The sequence below is a fragment of the Sorex fumeus genome, unplaced genomic scaffold (assembly GCF_029834395.1).
Source record: "Sorex fumeus unplaced genomic scaffold, SorFum_2.1 ptg000034l, whole genome shotgun sequence".
Lineage (NCBI taxonomy): Eukaryota > Metazoa > Chordata > Mammalia > Eulipotyphla > Soricidae > Sorex > Sorex fumeus.
This window is the reverse complement of record NW_026606091.1, coordinates 35,149,143-35,168,374: the sequence shown is the minus strand read 5'-3', so window position 1 is coordinate 35,168,374 and position 19,232 is coordinate 35,149,143. Positions and strand designations below refer to the sequence as shown.

Below are 19,232 nucleotides of genomic sequence, written 5' to 3'. Positions count from 1 at the left end.
CTCAGGATCGGGACAAAAGAAACCGCAAAATCATCACAGCTTTCCTCCTTAAACTTAATAAGCTTCTTTCATTCTCCGGAGAACATAAAATGTCCCATTCCACTTGTTATTTCTATCTGTAAATGGAAAACTATTTTTGTATTTTGCTCTCACTCATGGAAATGTGGCGATGCCGCTCCTGAATCTCTGCTGATGTTTCCAACCAATTTATTTAGAATCAGATTGGATTTTTTGCAGGAAAAAGTATTTTAAGGCACTTCTATGCAAATAAAACACATTTTCCCCCCGTATAGGCTGTCACTACTATAATGAGTATCTAAAGTAAAAATAAGGAAGAACCAGAGAACACCAGATAAAAATACGTAGAATGACAGAAGAGTCTATAGCTAGAAGAGACCGCATATGGAGCAAACCCCATTCCTACGCCACTATTAAAGTCTTAAGTAAATTGACTGCTTTCTTTTCATTTCACTGCCTCTTTCCCATCTTCACAATTAGGCTAATATTTCTGAACTCAAGGCAATCTCACACTTGGCAAAATACCCAGGCCCTTGACGAAACAGTTCATTTGAAATGTTTTATACTGGCAGTGGGTTCGAAGCCAAAGCACAATCGGACCAGCAGGTCACTGAGAATCTGAAATTCTAGACACTGATTTAGGAATAACAGAAGTAGCTAATTCTATAAGTGGAATTCAACCAAACAAGCACCAGTTTTCTGAAAATTAATTCTGTAGATCTTCCCCCACCCCCAGGGGTAACTGGTTACATCTTAAGCTAATCTGGTGTCCCATGAATTGAGAAGTTCTGACTCAAGGGAATTAGGAAAATAATTTCACTCACATTTTCTTCTCCTTCATTCTCTGGCTCTGTCCCAATCTTTTTTATTTCCTTTGACATATGCATCCTCATATTTGCCAACTTTTTTTTTTAAATAACAGCTTCCTACAAGAAAACTAATTGCCAGGAAAATAGGTAAACTGCCTTCTTCTAGCAATCCTCTGATCCCTCTGATGATAAATAAATCCCAGTTTGCTGAGCCTGAACAGTTCTGGAAACACCAACAAGGCAATTATAAAATGCAAATATTAGAACACTATTGCATTGTGAGAAAATGTTCAAGAGCTATTCTTGAGACTGTGCAATTCAAAACAAAATAGAGAAACCAGCCACCCATGTTCAAAAACCCAGCATAGCTCCACGATTATTACTGCCATGCCAACGTTCATGAAGTCTGGGTGGACAATGTGCCCCTTAATCACAGGGGTTTAGAAAATCCAGTCTCTCTAAGCATCTTCACAGAGAATCAGTATGCACTACATAATAACAACATCATTCGGTCTCACCAGCGTGATGGCCATATTCGAACTAACAATGTAAAGAGTAACCCTTACCGATCAAAAGGCATTCTTCCCTCATGCACTTCAACTAGGAAGAGTTTACTCACATTTCCTTCTCCTCAAAATACTTTGGCTACTGATTACACACAGAATGAATGAAGTAGCTCTAGCACATCAAAAATTATGAAATTATCTTTAAAATGATGGGTACTCACTTAAGCTTATGAAAAATTTATTAATGCCACACATGATGTTCTTTGTGAACGGCTTTGGAATACAACAGAAATAAGATTACTCAGAGCTCCTGAGAGTGGCCTAAATACTTCCTCCAATAGATTATGTTAAATATCCTATAAATTATACTGTATCATTAATACTAAAAAGAAAAAGTTAAAAATAATCTGGCTTTGGAGATAGGTACGAGAGTCTCCTGATAAGAAAAATTGGCTAAGTGGTTACAGAAGCCAACCCTTAGATTCTGTTCTATTATATTGTAACTTTATCTATACCCCACCTTTTCCATACAGACTTAAAGGCAGCTTAGAAGGATTGTAAAAAGGTAGCATAAATTAAAAATAAAAGTGAAACCCTCAAGTCAAAAGGAAAGACAAGGGCGGCAATTGTTTATTTTTAAGCCAGAATGGTGAAAATATTTTACTTTTGGTAGTCAAAAAATCTGAATTTAAGATTTCTATTACATAACTCAAATAGGAAAACCTATATCTGTTGCAGGGCTCGATGCCTATAAGATGAAGATAAATACCAACCAGCTGCTTTGAAATACTACTATGCATTAAACCAATAATTATTTTTTCCAATTCCTTATTAAAAATATTACATAAATGTAATCAACAAATCAACAAGATTAAGTTAATCCTTAGAAGCTACATAATGACAAATTTCATAGGACTGTTTTTTTTGGGTTTTTTTTGTTTGTTTTTTGTTTTTAATAAAACCTTCCCACCCTCAAGCACAGTAAAACCAGAGTGCTTAAGAAAAATGTATTCCTGTGGTAGGGATGCCAGTACAGTAAGTAGGGCAGTTGTCTTGCATGTGGCTGATCAGGTTTGATTCCCCAGCACCCTATATGGCCCCATGGCCTGACAGGACTGTACTCTGTGTGCATAGCCAGGAGTAAGCACTTAGTACCACTGGGTGTTGGGGCTGGAGCGATAGCACAATGGGTAGGGTGTTTGCCTTGCATACGGCCAACCTGGCTGACCCAAGTTCAATTCCTCCACCCCTCTCAGAGAGCCCGGCAAGGTACCAAGAGTATCTTGCCCGCACAGCAAAGCCTGGCAAGCTACCCATGATGTATTCAATACGCCAAACACAGTATCAACAAGTTGAAGGAGATGTAACTGGGCCCGCTTGAGCAAATCGATGAACAATGGGAAGACAGTGCTACAGTGCTACCACTGGGTGTGGCCAAAAAACAAAAACAAACAAAAAACCATAAAAACACAAGGAAAAATGTAGGCTTTGCTAGGCTTCTCTTGCTATGGAGTTAAGGGAATGACCAGGATGACATTCTCCTTAGGAAAGAATTTTTAAGTGATTTTTGACAAGTTGGTAAATAAGGCACAGAAACCCTGAAATTCTATTTTATATGACATAGACTCACTATATATATATATATATATACATATATATATATATTAATCTTGTAAAATTTCTTGGGTACATATCTCCAGGTATAGTTAGAGCCTAAAACGTCAGCACAGTGGAATAGGCAGTGCTATCTTGTGGCATGTGTTGCCTGTCATATTTATACAAGGAACTGTGATTTCATTCATTACAATGCCAGGATCAAGAATAAGACCTAGTTACAATACATTACCACCAACAGTCATGGATCTGGTCAGTGAAGGCTGAAATAATGTTTCCTCATCCTTAAACTGTTTCTTAAGTTCTTCTACAGATTCCAGATGGAGCTGGAGAAATTCGGCAGTTGCTGCTGCTGCATCTTCTTTAATAGGATCTATCATTCTCTTCAGAAGTATTAAGTCGTCCTTTCGAACTTTCAAGCAAAGCTTCTCCATTTCTCGGATATTGGAGCGAAGTTGCTTTATTAAAAAAAAAGTCATTAAAACCACAATTTCTTGGGGCTGGAGCAATAGCACAGCGGGTAGGGCATTTGCCTTGCATGCAGATGACCTAGGTTCGATTCCCAGCATCCCATATGGTCCCCTGAGCACCGCCAGGAGTAATTCCTGAGTGCATGAACCAGGAGTAATAACTGTGCATCGCCGGGTGTGACCCCCCCCAAAAAAACCCCACAATTTCTTAAAATAAATATCCTTATTTTCAGAAGTAACTGGTGATCATGATAATGATCAGAAATGATTATAACAGATACATACAGCTTTCTATTTTCTTTATAGAAGATAAATATAGATTTCTGTTTTCCATATTTCTGGCCAAACCCAGTTCTGGTTTTTCTTTGGGGGCGGGGCAGGCTTGGGACACACCTGGTGGTGTTCAGTAGCTATTTCTGGCTCTGCTCAGAAGTGACCCATGGCAGCTCTTCTGCAATGCTGGGAACTGAAACTGGTTTGGCCACATGCAAGGCAAATATCTTATCTCTTGTATTATCTCTCTGGTCCCCGAATCCAGTTTCTTTTTCTTTCTTAATTTTTTTTTATTTTATTGAATCACTGTGAGATACAGTTACAAGCTTTCATGTTTGAGTTACAGTTATACAATGATCAAACACCCATCCCTCTACCAGTGCACATTCCCCACCACCAATCTCCCCAGTATATACCCTTTTCCCACCCTCCCCCTGCCTTCATGGCAGACAATTTCCCCATACTCTCTCTCTACTTTTGGGCATTATGATTTGCAATACAGCAAATCCAGTTTCTTTATTATATACATCCTCTACTTTGAATACAGAAAATATTTACCAAAAAATGATTATAGAATAAGTCTTAATGTTTCGAACCAAATTTGGAAAATTACTGAGATCAAACTGACAATGTACTCTGAGCATTTAAAAGAGGCCAGAAATATAGTTCAATGTTAGAGCACATGTCTTACATGTGTAATACTGTGGATTTGATCACTGGGACCACCTCCAAAAACTACCGAGCAAATAAGCTAAAAATAATAAAATTAAATCATTACCAAAACTAAACTGAAAAGATGCAGGAGAAAGAACAAGACGTAAGGTAAGGCACTTGTGGCCACTTTGACTGACCCTGGTTTGATCCCTTCCACTACATATAGTTGCTCCTGAGCATAGAGTCAGGAATCGCCCCTGAGAATCACTATGTCACCCACCCCAACCCCCTAACCAAAATAAAAATACATCTAGAAACATTGCACACTTGGGAGCCAGAGACTGAGGGTGTGCTTTGCATGAGAGGTGAGGTGTGACCCAGCACCACATGGAACCTTAAGCAACACAGGCAGTACTCTGTCCCTCATTCCCAATACTGCCAGGTATGGCCCCCAATCAAAACCAAACAAAAAGAAACAATGTGTATATGGAAATAAAGGGTATTTCTAAATAATTCACAAGGCAAAAGAAGAAATTACAATGAAAAGTTTTAAACTGAACTTAACAAAATAATGCTGGGTTGGAGAGATAAATCAATAGCATAGAGGTTTGTAGGCAGGAGGCCTGGGATCTATCCTCAGTACCACATGGTTCTCTGAGCCAGGAGTAGCCCCCAAGCAAGTTAAAAAAAAATAATGCATACTGAAACTAATAAGTAGTTCAAGTAGTTATGAGAAGAGCTGGAGAGACAGGACAAGGCTGAAAGCATTTGCCTTGCATGTAACTGACACTAGCTTGATGCCCAGCACCACATATGGTCTCTCATGCCACCAGGAGTGATTCCTGAGTGCAGATCCAGGCATAGGTGGGCAATGCTTGGTGTGACCCCCAAATCCTCTCTGTGATGCAGTTCTTACCCATGCATACAGTTGTGGCACATATACTTGGCTGTATGTGGCCAGAAAATTAGGCAAGCAAAAGGGACAAAAAGTTTCTGGGTGGGAGGCCTGGAGACGTGGCCCAAGGAGTCCTGCAACAGATCACAAAGCAGAGGAACACAGGTGAGAGGGTTCCAGCCACAGCCCTCAGACTCATAGCTCATACACAGGAAGGAGGACAGTAGGGCAGAACTTGCTCTCCTTACACTGGAGATGGGACAGTGATGGGATGGGAGGAGTGATGTCATACCTGGGTGAAAGAGACAGAGACCTGGACACGGGGAGGGTCCTAGAACCTCCAACACAAAAGTGAAAATAAACTGTAACTTCATAAATATTGGGAGTTCTGTACGCAAATCTCTCAGACATTCATCAAGGACCCACAAGCACGGGCTGGCGTGGGGATCAGTTTCCAGTGACACTTTCAACGAAGTGTGAGAGTGGTAGTCTAACCAATGTGATCTCCACTTATCACAGTTGGGTAAATTAGATAAGAACCATTTTGTGGTGGAAGATAGAATGTAAAAAACAAAAACAACTACCCTCTCCTAATTAATCCTCAATATTGTAAAGTGAAAACAAGACTCATGAGAGAAAGTTTCTGTGCTAGCTAGGGGTTGGAGATCATCTGAAAAAGAGTGAAAAATCTGCCACCCACCACGCGCAACCAAGGCTTTGGCACAAGGTTAATTCCCTGGGAGGGACCCTGGATGCCAAACAGAGACTACCTTTGGTCTGTTTTTCTGTTACTCTAGTCTAGCCTCATTGATTTTCATTATCAGGCTGTGGGCCTCTTTAAGAATAAAACTTTTTTGAGAGGGATGGAGGGCTTGAACTATGCTGGAGGTGCTCGGGATCACATACTGCTGGATGTTGAACCTGGAATCCCACATGCAAAGCATGTGCTTCAGCCCCCTGCAGCATCTCCATGTCCGCTGGACTACCTTTAGAACAGCTATCTTTATGTGAACAATCTCTCTAATGCCATCTCTAGGGAAGATATACTCCAATCTGCATGCCTTTGTTACATCTGCTCACTTCCCAAAGTCCTCTGCATAAGCTAAGATCTTTAAAGATGGGAGCTTCTGGTGCGTTATTCTGATGATCTTGGCCAGCTCTCTTGCATGTGTGCAGAAGGTGCACATGCTAGTAATAAATTTATTTGGGGGCCAGAGCTATAGTCCAGCAGGTACGGTGCTTGTCTTGCACAGGTTTGGCCCAGATTCAATCCCTGATATCCTGTATGGTTATGGTCCCCAGAGTCCCGCCAGGAATGATTCCCTAAGTCCAGAGCCAGAAGTAAGCCTTGAGCACCGCCAGGCATGGCCCCAAACAAAAACCTAATTGATTAAAAAGACAATAAATTTCTCTTACCCAGTTGGGCAGGTCCAAGGACTATGGGGACTTAGGTCAACTATGTAATGGGAATGAGCAGGAGGGTCTATGTGAAACAGTAGATTGTACATGAAGATGTTGGTAGAACCAAATGCAGCATGGGAGGTGGAATAAGCATGGCTGATGTCAAAGAAAGGAGGACAAGCAGAAGGCTCGTTCCTGGAGACACATTCCACATCCCTCAGCCTTTAATTTTAAATGTTATTTTAGGCACCTGTGCTTTATAAAACTATTAGGCATATGGATTCACACATAAAATACTCCAGCACCACTCTCTAATCATCTGCTTCCCAGTGCCCCCTACCCACCATTGTAAAATCCCTGAGCCCTTAAAAAAAAAGTTGTGGGGACACACCTGGCAGTGCTCAGGGCGTACTCCTAGCTCTGCTAAGAAATCACTCTTACGGGTGACTGGAGAATGATACAGGGAGCTGGGGAATGAACCTGAATTGGTTTCATGCAAGGCAAGTGCCTTACCCACCATCTCACTGGCCCAATCCTTGAGCCTTTTAAAGATCATTAGCAACCATGACTGAAACCCACGCATGACTGAAACCCAATCGCGAACAACTTTGTAATTGTGTATCTCACTTTGACTTAATAATAGAAAGAAAAAAAGAGATAGAGAAAGACAGAAAGACAAGATAGAAAGAAAGAAGAAGAAAGAAAGAAAGAGGAAGAAAGAAAGAAAGAAAGAAAGAAAGAAAGAAAGAAAGAAAAATATCAACCTACATTACTTTTCTTATTTAGTTCACATGCCTTATCATAACATTTTTTAATACCAAGTAACTGTCATGTTAAAAATAAACCTTTGGGAAGAAAAAAATAGATAAATTTCTCTCTCTCTTATGATTCTCTCTGCCTGACACTTGTTTGATTATTTGTTCAGCCTCTGAAGAATACAGTGAAGAACTGGATGATTCATCTGACAAGGGGTTGATATCAAGGATATATAAAGTACTGGTTCAACTCCACAAGAAGAAAACATCCAATCCCATCAAAAAATGGGCAATGAAATGAACAGAAACTTTCTCAAAGAAGAAATCCGAATGGCAAAAAAGCACATGAGAAAATGCTCTACATCATTAATCATCAGGGAGATGCAGATCAAAACCACAATGAGATACCATCTCACACCTCAGAGACTGGCCCACATTCAAAAGAACAAAAGCAACCGATGCTGGCGCGGATGTGGCGAGAAAGGGACACTCCTTCACTGTTGGTGGGAATGTCGACTGGTTCAGCCCTTTTGGAAATCTGTATGGACAATTCTCAAGAAATTAGAAATTGAGCTCCCATTTGACCCAGCAATACCACTCCTGGGAATATATCCCAGAGAGGCAAAAATGTATAGTCGAAGTGACATCTGCACTTGTTTGTTCATTGCAGTACTCTTTACAATAGTCAGAATCTGGAAAAAACCTGAGTGCCCAAGAACAGATGACTGGTTAAAGAAACTTTGGTACATCTATACAATGAAGTACTATGTAGCTGTTAGAAAAGATAAAGTCATGAAAGTTACATACAAGTGGTACTACATGGAAAGTATCGTGCTAAGTGAAATGAGTCAGAAAGAGAGGGATAGACATAAAAAGATTGCATTCATCTGGGGGACATAAAGTTAAAAAATAGGAGCTTAATACCCAAGAATAGCCGAGATCAGTACCAGGAGGATTACTCCATGGCTTAGAGGCCAGCTGGGCATTCGAGGGGAAAGGGCAGATCAGATAGAGAAGGGAGTACCAAATAAAGGGTGTTTGGGGGATCCTCCCAGGAGGGGAGATGCATGTTGAAAGTAGACTATGGAATGAACATGACTGCCACTCAATGCCCCTTTTGCAGACCACAACACCCAAAAGGAGAGAGAGAACAAAAGGGAATGCCCTGCCACAGAGGCAGGGTGGGATGGGGGGGATGGGGGTGGGAGGGATACTGGGATCCATGGTGGTGGAAAATGGGCACTGGTGGAGGGTTGGGTATTTGATCATTGTATAATCGAAACCCAAGCACAAAAATTTGTAAATCCACAACTGGACCTCATGGTGTTTCACTAATAAAAATTAAAAAAAAAAAGAACTGGGTGATTTCTCTTGGGCCTGACATTACATAATGGAATACTGGAAATTGTGATACTTTAGGGAAGTGAATTAAGTTTAGAGGAAACAGTTGTATGATGCCATAGCAGAAACTGCATTGTGATAGGAAGACCTTTTTTAAAAAAGTTTCTAAAAAATGAAATTCTTATACCATAAAGAGAAATCTATCTGTTAAGGAAGAAAAGAAAGCAGCATCTTAGGAATCCAATATGGTTGGGTAGGGAGTGCTATGATAAGTTCAGAATTTCAAGAGGCTTGTTTTTAAAAAGGGTGGATACACGAAAAGAAAGACATGTGAACGTGAAATACAAAAGAGCGGTGTGAAATGAGGAGAATCATGTAAGGGAAGCCCAGAATGAGCGGAGGCTGGTGGAAAATGTTAAGAACAATAAAAGGGATTTGAAAAATACATGTAGAGCAAGAAGAGCAAGAAAGAAGGTTCAGACCCACTGCTTGGGGCAGATGGTATAATGTTAACAGATGATGCAGAGAAAGCCAAATTGCCTAACTCCTGTTTCACTTCTTGATTCTCTATTAAGGACAGCTATTCAAAGTTGAAAGAAAGTGTGAGAAACATGCAGAAAAGAAACCTGAAACATCGCATTTTAAGGATCCCAAACGAAACCCTGAGAAAAACAATCTTCAAAAAATGTAGAAGAGTTTCATCAGTAGTGAGGCAATTTCAAACAGCACAACGCAGGAGTTAACTGGCGTTCTGGGAGAAGAATATATGTATATACATGTACATACACACACACTTATATATACATATATATTTGTATTTGATGTAAACTAAATACCTAGAGATGAGAGAAGGGAAAGAAATTTAATGCACAAGAAACACAAAGGAAATTCTCCCGAGGCCCATCAAAATCAAGGTGCTCAAAACTAGTTACAAAAGAAAAAAAATCATAAACATAGAGAGGTGTATTACATATAGAGGAATAAGAAGAAGAATGAAGCAGAATTTTCATTGGGAATACTGCCAAAGAAGACTACTGAACAACATCTTTAAAATACTGAAAGAAAAACAATCTACAATTTGATATATAGTAAATTTTTTTCTCCCAAAATACCAACGCCTATAAGGTTTTCAGATACAGGAAAAAGAATTCAGCAGCAGCCAACCCATGCTCCAAGACATGTTCCAGGGAAACCTTGCAAGGAACAGCAAAAGGAGACCAGACAGAAAAACGGGTCTCCACAAAGACGCTAATGCAGAAAAGTGAATGACCAAAGTAAACATATACTTCCCCTTAATATTTAAATGGGGCTGGAGCAATAGCATACTAAGTAGGGCATTTGCCTTGCAGGCAGCCAACCCAGGTTTGATTTCTCCGTCCCTCTCCGAGAGCCTGGCAAGCTACCAAGAGTATCCTGCCCTCACGGCAAAACCTGGCAAGCTCCCTGTGGCATATTCGATATGCCAAAAACAGTAACAACAAGTCTCACAATGGAGATGTCACTGGTGCCCACTCAAGCAAATCGATGAACAATGGGAGGACAGTGCTACAGTGCCACAATATTTAAATTGCTGAGAGACTTGATTACTCAAACACCATGCAGGGCTGGGTGGGAGCGTAAAAGGCTAGCTACCATATATGCCCTGGCATGTGGGAAGTCTAGGGTTCGATCCCGAAGCACCACAGAGCACTGACCCCACAACACAGAGCTGGCACCCTAGCCAGCACCCTGAGGTGTGGCCCCAAACCAACCCAAAGCCCATTAAACATAATGAAAGGACACAGCACATATATAGAAGTAAAGTACATGACAAATTCACAAAGACTTGGAGGGAAGAAATGCTTATATGTTCTAAGTTTTCCTGTGTGTATAGTGGGTGTTCTGGGGGTGGGGGGAGGGGGGTGGTGGGTCATATCTTGTCGCGCACACAGGAGCCATCCCGGCTTCTGTGTTTAGGAATAACCCCAGGTGGGAGTCAGGGGACCATGTGTGGTGTCAGGGACCAAAGGTAAGACAACTATCTAAGCCCCTGTACTATGTCTCTGGCCCAGCTTCTTAAACATACGCACAGATCGCATGATATCACTTGAAGAGAAAATATGATAAAGTATGCCGTATATATTCCCAATCACTAGAATAACATAGAGTTAAAGGTATCAAAACAATGGAAGAAATACAAAGGGATATTAATAATTCAAAGTAGGGCAGGAGAGAAGAGCACAGGCCTTGTACATATTGGACCACTGTTCAATCCCAAGCACTACTTGTGATCCCTAAGCACAGAGCCATAAGTAAGCCTTGAGCACAGTCAGTATTTCGCCTCCCCCCCAAAAAAATTCCAAAGAAAACAAAAGCCCATTAATCACTATTCAAATAAATATTAAAAATCACTGTTACTGTCACTCTCTTTCCGTTTTTCATCGATTTGCTCTGCAATAAAACTACAGACCAATTGGAATGGCTAAATAATTTGAAACTAACCATGTCAAATATTGGCAAGAAAATGAAGAAATGGATGGTACTATAAAATGATTTTTTTCCATCAGAACTTGTGCCTAAAAGTTTATAGTGGCTTTATTTGTAACAGTGCCAAACTGTATATAACCCAGATACCTATCAGCATATGAATAAACAAACTGTGATACAGCCATACAATAGAATACTACTTCATGGAATAGGAATAAAACACTGCTATACATTGTAAAACAGATGAATTTAAAAATATTTATGCTATTAAATTAAGTCAGGAAAAAAGCACATACTGTGGGATTCTGGTTATACAAATTCTAGGAAATCCAAATCCTCCCTCCATCCTTCCCTCCTTCCCTTCTTTCCAGTTTTGGGGCCACAACTGGTGGTGCTCAAGGCTTACTCCTAGCTCTGTACTCACGATCATTCCTGGTGGGCTCAGGGGACCATATGGGAGGCCAGGGACCAAACCTGGGCCAGCTGCATGCAAGGAAAGTGCCTTATCTACTGTACTATCACTCTCGCCCAATCCAAACTATTTCTGTCTAGTGACAGAAAGGAGATGAGCGATTATCTGGATACTGGGAGAATAGGAAGAGGGGTGTGTGGCAAGGAAGAAGGGGCAGAGAAGGAAGGAAAGGCTGGGGAAGGAGTTAGTTGCAAAGGGGAATGGGAAACTTCTGGGGGTGATAATATTATCTTGACTCTGTTGGTGGTCTCAAACCACATATACGAGTCAAAATTTACCAAGTTTGTATACTTCACTGTATGTGAATCAATTATGCTTCAAGATAAATGTTTGGTGGCGGGGGGAGGACGCAAAAAGAAAGTCCAATGTAAATATCTATAACTATATGAACAAAAATGGTAACAGTTAAATCAAAGTGGGGAAGCCTTCAGATGAAGACAGAAGCAAGAAAACCAGAACCCAGGGAAGATATGCGGGAACTTCCCTGGCATTCTAAAGTTTTCTTCAAAAAGGGGAGAGGAAATTATAGCAAAAATATTAAGATCCCACAATACAGGAGAGGGGCACACAAATGTTACAGTATTTTTGTTTGGTTTGGCTTGGGGGCCACACTTAGCATTGTTCAGGGGTTACTTCTGGCAATACACACAGGGATCACTCCTAGCAATGCTCACAGGGCCACATGGGATGTTTGGGATCAAACCGGGTCAGCTGCACGCAAGGCAAATGCTCTACCTGATGTATATTGCTGGAGCCCGGATGTTACATTTTTTTTGTTATTTTCTATATTTCTCTGTGTCTGTTTAAATGAACTTTCCAGAAGTGTGTATCTTTTTTTTTCCCTTTGTAGTGGTGGGGTGCCAAGACTCACCCACATGTGGCATATACTCTACCACTTAGCCATGTCCCTAACCTCAGGAACATAAGTGATTCTGTTAAAAAGTTCTTCAGTGTTAAGGTTGGTTCAAGGGTGATTCCTCATTCCTCTCTCAAACTTGTGAATTCAGAACCACTGGCCAGAGCTACAAAAAGAGTAGACAAAAATCTAACATCAAAGGTTCCTGTCATCCAGCTCAAAATTGTCTGTACATCTATATATCTATTTTACTAAAAATATTCCGAGGGGCTGGAGCGATTGTACAGTGGGTTGGGTTCTTGCCTTATACTCAGCCAACTTAGGTATGACCCTCACTAACCAGATGGTCCTTGAAGCTCCACCCAGAGTGATCCCTGAGTGGAGAGGAAGGAGCAAGACTTGAGCCCCGCCTGGGGTGGCCCAGAAACCAAAACAATTCTGAGTTTTCCTGATCCTCACTATACTAGCTGGCTACCTAGTACTCCTGCTTCACTCTTGACCCCTTCCGTCTATCTTTTTTGTAACAGGAAAGATCCTTTTAAAAACCCTATCCAGTCTTTATAACCTCAGAATCTTGCAAAAGCTTCCTACCCAGCTCAAGTCACTGTATCTGGTAAGACCTTCCATGACCAGAACCGGCTCTCCATCACTCTCACCTCATCTCCTATGTTCTCCTTGATTACACCAGTTACATTCATTTCCTTCCTGAGTACCCACTTCCTCCCCAAGTATGTCTAGCAGCCTCTCACCTCAGTCTTCACATCTGATTTCCCCTCGACTGGAAAAATTATCCCCCAGGTTTATGCATTTATTTCCTTCATATCTTAATTCAGATATCAAAAGTATCAATATTCTAATCACCCGAAGTGAATGGTCATTCAGATGACCTTTTGGGATTCTGTATTTCCTGTAATTTGCTTAAGTTTTACTTCACAGAATTTACAACCACCTCTATAGTCCATCCTTATATTGACTTATTATTATTATTTTATTTTGGGGTCACACCCAGTGGTGCTCAGGGATCACTCTTGGCAGAGTTTGAGGGTGCCTGGTATTGAATCCAAGTCAGCCATGTGCATGGCAAGCACTCTACCCACTGTATTACTGCTCCAGCCCTAGTTATTTACTTCAGGGACCAGGGAAATACCTCAATGAGTTGGTGTGCAAACCTTGCATGTGGGAGGTTTGGTTTTAATCTCTCATACTATGTGGTTCCCTTCAGAATCACTGGGATACCCCAAACACTAAACCAAGGGTACTCCTGAGCATCACTGGATATGGCCCCCAAAATACACACACACACACACACACACACACACACGCACAGTGTCTGTTCTCTTCACTCAGTACTTCCGGTATCTAAGTTCAACGCGAATAAGAATTTCCTTTTTGTTTTTGCTCACAGTTAATTTCCAATGTCTAGAAGAGTATCTAAAATACAGAAAAATGTTCAAATATTTTTGCTCTTCTAGTAATCAGGCCACGGGACTTCGCAATGCATTGTTTTAATTAAACAGTCTGATTCCCCTGGGCTGGAGTGATAGCACAAAGGGTAGTGCATCTGCCTTACATGTGGCTGACCGGGTTCGATTCCTCCGCCCCTCTCGGGAGAGCCCAGCAAGCTACCGAGAGTATCTCGCCTGCATGGCAAAGCCTGGCAAGCTACCCGTGCATGTATTCAATATGCCAAAAACAGTGACAAGTCTCACAATTTGTTGTGAGACGTTTGACAAGTCTCACAATTTGTTGTGAGACGTTACTGGTTCCCGCTCGAGCAAATCGATGAACAACGGGAGGACAGTGACAGTGACAGTAATCAGACCAGAAAAAAAGAATGCTGTTCTAAGTTCTGAAATTTTTAATAACCAGTTTTTTTTTAAAAAAATGGCCAACACAGGTTTGTTGGCCGTTATGGTTCCTAAGCATTGCCAGAGCAGAGCCTCTGTATATCTCTTCAGTTGTGAAACTTGGTACATTTTTTTGAAAAGCAATTATTCTGAACTCTGTTGGGTATTGTCCTAAAACCAAAACAAACAAACAAAAATGATCTATAAGCAATAAAATAGATCTTTAAAAGTAAACCACCTCAATAATGTTTCCTTGTTGGGGCCACGCCTCGTGGTGACTGGGAGTAACTCCAAGCTCAACACTGGGGTCACTCCCCACTGTTGCTCAGAGGACCTTGTAACATTAAGATTGAACTAAGGCTGGCTGCATGCAAGGCAAGCACCTTAACTCTGTTCTATCTCTCCAGCCCTGATTTTGTGTGTGTGGTAGGGCAGGAGTGGGGGCAGGGTTGTGGGAGGCTCATATCATCATTACAGTAAGATCTACTCTTGTCTCTGTGTTCAGGAATCACTCCTGACCACGTGCATGGCTGCAGATTTAACCCAAATTAGCAAGATGCAAGACAAGCGTCTTACCCTCTGTACTATTCTCTTCGGTTCTGAAATTTCTAAAAGCAAAATACATGATTAACTACATACTTTTTTATACTGATAATTTGGAAAAGTAATTATTCTGAGTTAGTTAAATTTATTTTAAAAAGCTAATTCTGTAATGACTAAAAGAGTGGCTGGGCATATATTTGCCCTTGTTAAATATTGATTTAAGGATTCCTAATATGTATCACAAGATGTGATTTAAAATTGTGTACAACAGAAAACCTTTGTTATCATAATTAATAGCATTAAACAAAACCACAACTCAAGTCCACTGGTAAGCATTTAAACAACTCAGAGCAAACACATTCTGGACATCATATAATTACTTAAGGTTCCAGAGTCATAGCTAATTAAAATAAGTCTGGAATATTCTTTACTTATGTTATGACACTAAGTATTGACAGTGTGGATTACACTTATTACGACATCAAAAGGTACACATATATATATGTATACACACAGTGTAATTCCAAGTGACACAGCTCTATGACCCCGAGCTCAACTAAAACATGTGTCCTTCAGCATGTAGCACTGTCCTCCTGTTGTTCATTGATTTGCTCGAGCGGGCCCAGTAATGTCTCCATTGTGAGACTTGCTGTTACTGTGTTTGGCATATCGAATACGTTATGGGTAGCTTGCCAGGCTTTGCCGTGCGGGCGAAATACTCTCAGTAGCTTGCTGGGCTCTCCGAGAGGGGTGGAGGAATCAAACTGGGGTGGGCTGGGTTGGCCGTGCACAAGGCAAACACCCTACCCTTGTGCTATCGCTCCTGCAAACAACTGTGTAGCCACTGATCATTACAACAAAAGCAACAACAAAGAATCAAGGTAAGGGAGGGGTAATGATAACTGCTCATAAAATCTATATATTCAAATTAACTGGACCATGGGCTAGAGTGATAGGACAGCAAGTAGGGCATTTGCCTTGCACACAGTTGACCCCTGTTCAGTTCCCAGCATCCCCTATGGTCTCTGGAGCTCACTAGGAGTAATTCCGGAGTAGAGTCAGGAGTAACTCTGAGCACTGCCAAGTGTGGGACATCCCCTCCCTCCCCACAAAAAAAGAATGAACTGAACTGGACAGAAAGTACAGCAGACAAGGTGTTGACTCTGCACTCAACAGACCTAGGTTTAATACCAAGCGCCACAAATGGTCCCCAAGCCCAGCCAGGAGTGTTCGCTGAGCACAGATCTGAGCACAGATCTGAGCACAGTAATCTCTGAGCACTGCAGGATGTGGTCACCCAAAATAAAAAATAAAAGATGAGCACAGAAATAAAATTAGCCCATTTTTATATACATCGCCAAAAGTTAGAAAATGTTAGAAAAGTTAGAAAAATGCAAAAGCACACAATTGTGAAGACTAAAAAGATTAGTGAAATAGATCGCAAGCAATAAATAAAATACGTGTAGGGCGTGGATTTCAGTAACCCTGAGCACTGCCGGGTGTGGGAGGCCCCCCCCCCAAAAAAAAATTCTTACCAAATTCTAGGGCCTAAAACCACCATGTGATTTTTTTTTTTTTTAGTGAGACATCATGAGGTACAGTTGTAGACTTACAAATTTTTGTGCTTGGGTTTCAATTATACAATGATCAAATACCCATCCCTCCACCAGTGCCCATTTTCCACCACCAATGATCCCAGGATCCCTCCCACCACCATGTGATTTTGCTAATGAGTTTGCACACTAGAATTTAGAAAGTCCTCAGCTGAATAGTTCTCACTCGGATTCTCATGTGGTTGAATGAGAAGTCTGCTGAGGCTGCAGCATGGGAAGGGTTAACTGAGTTGGCTGTCGAAAAGGCCTTAGGCTGGGCTGCCAAGAGCTGTGCTCTAGCTCTCTGCAGATGATGGCTCTCTCCTTAATGGAGGTCGCAGGAAGCCTGGACATTCGCCATGATATTCCCCCCAGAGCAAGCATCTGCACAAGAACAGGTAGGAACCAGAGCCCTTTCCTCAGGCAGCACTTTTTCTGCCTCACCCCAAATTCAAGGAAAAGGGAGCTGGACTCCACTTGCTGATGGGGACTGTAGGGGGCCATACTGTAGAAGCCGATGGAACAGGATTGTCAGTCTGTGGGTAGCTATACAAAGCACCCTCAGTCAGCTAGCTCTTCAAGCCCGTGTTCTCTCTGGGGCATGCACTTCCTCTCTTCCTCCCCCCCTCCCTTCTTTTAAGGCAGTTTCATTCAATAAAAAGTATCGTGCCCCATTAAATTAAAAAGTGTATAGTCTATCATAAGTTGAACACAGAAGAGTATTCTACATACAAATATTAGAGAAAAATAAAAGTGCAGGAGTATGGAAAAGGGAGGAAAACTAGACATTATAAATTATCAGATTTTTCTAAATAGTTGGATAAGACAAAAATAATTTCCAAATCCACAAGACTGTATATAGATTTTTTTATCTTTTTTCATGCTAGGGATTGAACTAGGGGCATCACACATTCAAGTGCTCTATCAGTGAGCTGCAGCCAGTCCTAAACTCCCTGCAATTTTTTCTTTTTAAATTGCCAAGTTTATAGTTAACTAAATAGTGTAGGCTTCCAGAATCACCAGATATAATAACCAACTCTTTGGGTCTCCTGGCAGTTCTCCACTTTCTTTCTTTTTCTTTCTTTTTTTTGGGGGGGGAGGGGGATACAGTGTCAGGGACCAAACCCAGACCTCATGTATGCATGGTATGGAATTTACCATTGTGTCACATCCCCAGCCCTGTATATGGAATTTGAAGAGCAATTTCCAAATTTCATATAGAAAATGAGAGAGTAAAGTAGAATCACAATCATCCTGAAAGAACAGTAAGGTGATATTATACTATTAGATATGAAGCTGTAGTTTAAAACTGTCTTGAGATAGTATAGTATAGACTAGCACCTAATATTGAAATGATAAATTATCCAGTGAAATAATATATAAGACCAGTGACAGATACAGGCATACAGAATTGTGATAATTAAGTAGCAGAAACCAGTCAACAGTGAGAGACACTGGTTTTCCAAATGAAATTATATATTTTTTAATGCCTACCTCTCTCAAACCCCCAATTACAGATGGATTAGAAAAGTGTAAATGTTAAAAGAGATCTAAAACATTAAAAAAAAGCATACAAAATGTTTTTCTCTCTCTTCAGACACAGGACAGGACAGCAAAGTCCTTGAACAGGACAACGAATGCATCCGTCATAAGAGAAAAGACTGTCAACTCAGACTATGCCTAAATTAAGAACTTCTGAACAGAGATACTCTAAGAATTATGGAAAGATAGTTTTTACTACTTATTTATTTTGCGGGGGAGAAGAGGCCACACCTGGCATACGCGTGGCTCTATGTTCAGGGATCACTCGGGCTGGTGCTCAGGAGACCACATGTGGTTGTGGTGAAGCCCTGGATTCAAACTCCAGCATGAAAATAAATAAATAAATAAGCAAACAAATAAATGAATAAATGGGCTGGAGCGATAGCACAGCAGTAGGGCATTTGCCTTGCATGCAGCCAATATGGCAGACCTGAGTTCGATTCCTCAGCCCCTCTCGGAAAGCCCAGCAAGCTACCCAGAGTATCTTGCCTGAATGGCAGAGCCTGGCAAGCTACCCGTGACGTATTCAATATGCCAAAATAAATAACAAGCAACAAAGAACTACAAGTCTTTGAATTTAAATCTTTAAAACATACATAGCATTTGATAAATGCAAAAATGTGCTCTCAAAGAAAAAAGCATCCCAAGAAAATAGAAATAAAGCACATATTAAATGATTCAGCAACATGTGGACTTGTCTTAGTAGAATTTTTCTCAAGCCTGTTTTTTTTTTTTTGACTTACTAAAAGCCGTATGATGGACTTACCTGAACCGTGCGTCCTGCATTGATATGTTCTTCGTGTAGCTTGTCCCAGATTCCGCATCTTTGATACTAAATCAAAAGAGGGTGAAAGGTTTTGATATTTTAAATTGCTAAGAATGTTTATTTCTAGTCATTCCACTTAATAAACTGTATCAAGATCGTTGTATTGTACTAAAGAAGAACTAACATCTAATATACATGCTCCCCCTTTTCTTTTTAAACCAAGAAATATTTAGCTATGAGTTTTAGCTAAAACTTGATGAGCTTGGAACAGAACATTTTTTATTTGACAAAAACCATAACAAAATATGATGACATCATATATGGTACGTTTTTGAAAGCAAAAACCAACATCAAGCATCACATCCTGATTTTAGTAGAAATGAAAACACAAAATACTCCAGATGTAAATAAC

The 19,232-nt window shown here is 40.7% G+C and overlaps 1 protein-coding gene across 1 annotated transcript in view; it reads right to left on the bottom strand.

Annotated features, from left to right (window-relative positions):
* Positions 1-19,232, bottom strand: part of STX17 (syntaxin 17) — a 52,333-nt gene that overhangs the window by 15,950 nt on the left and 17,151 nt on the right. The window contains exons 3-4 of the mRNA XM_056117187.1: positions 18,821-18,886; positions 3,180-3,405 (exon numbers count right to left, since the gene is read on the bottom strand). Of these exons, the coding sequence (XP_055973162.1) occupies positions 3,180-3,405; positions 18,821-18,886 (292 nt within the window). The remainder of the gene's footprint in view (positions 1-3,179; positions 3,406-18,820; positions 18,887-19,232) is intronic.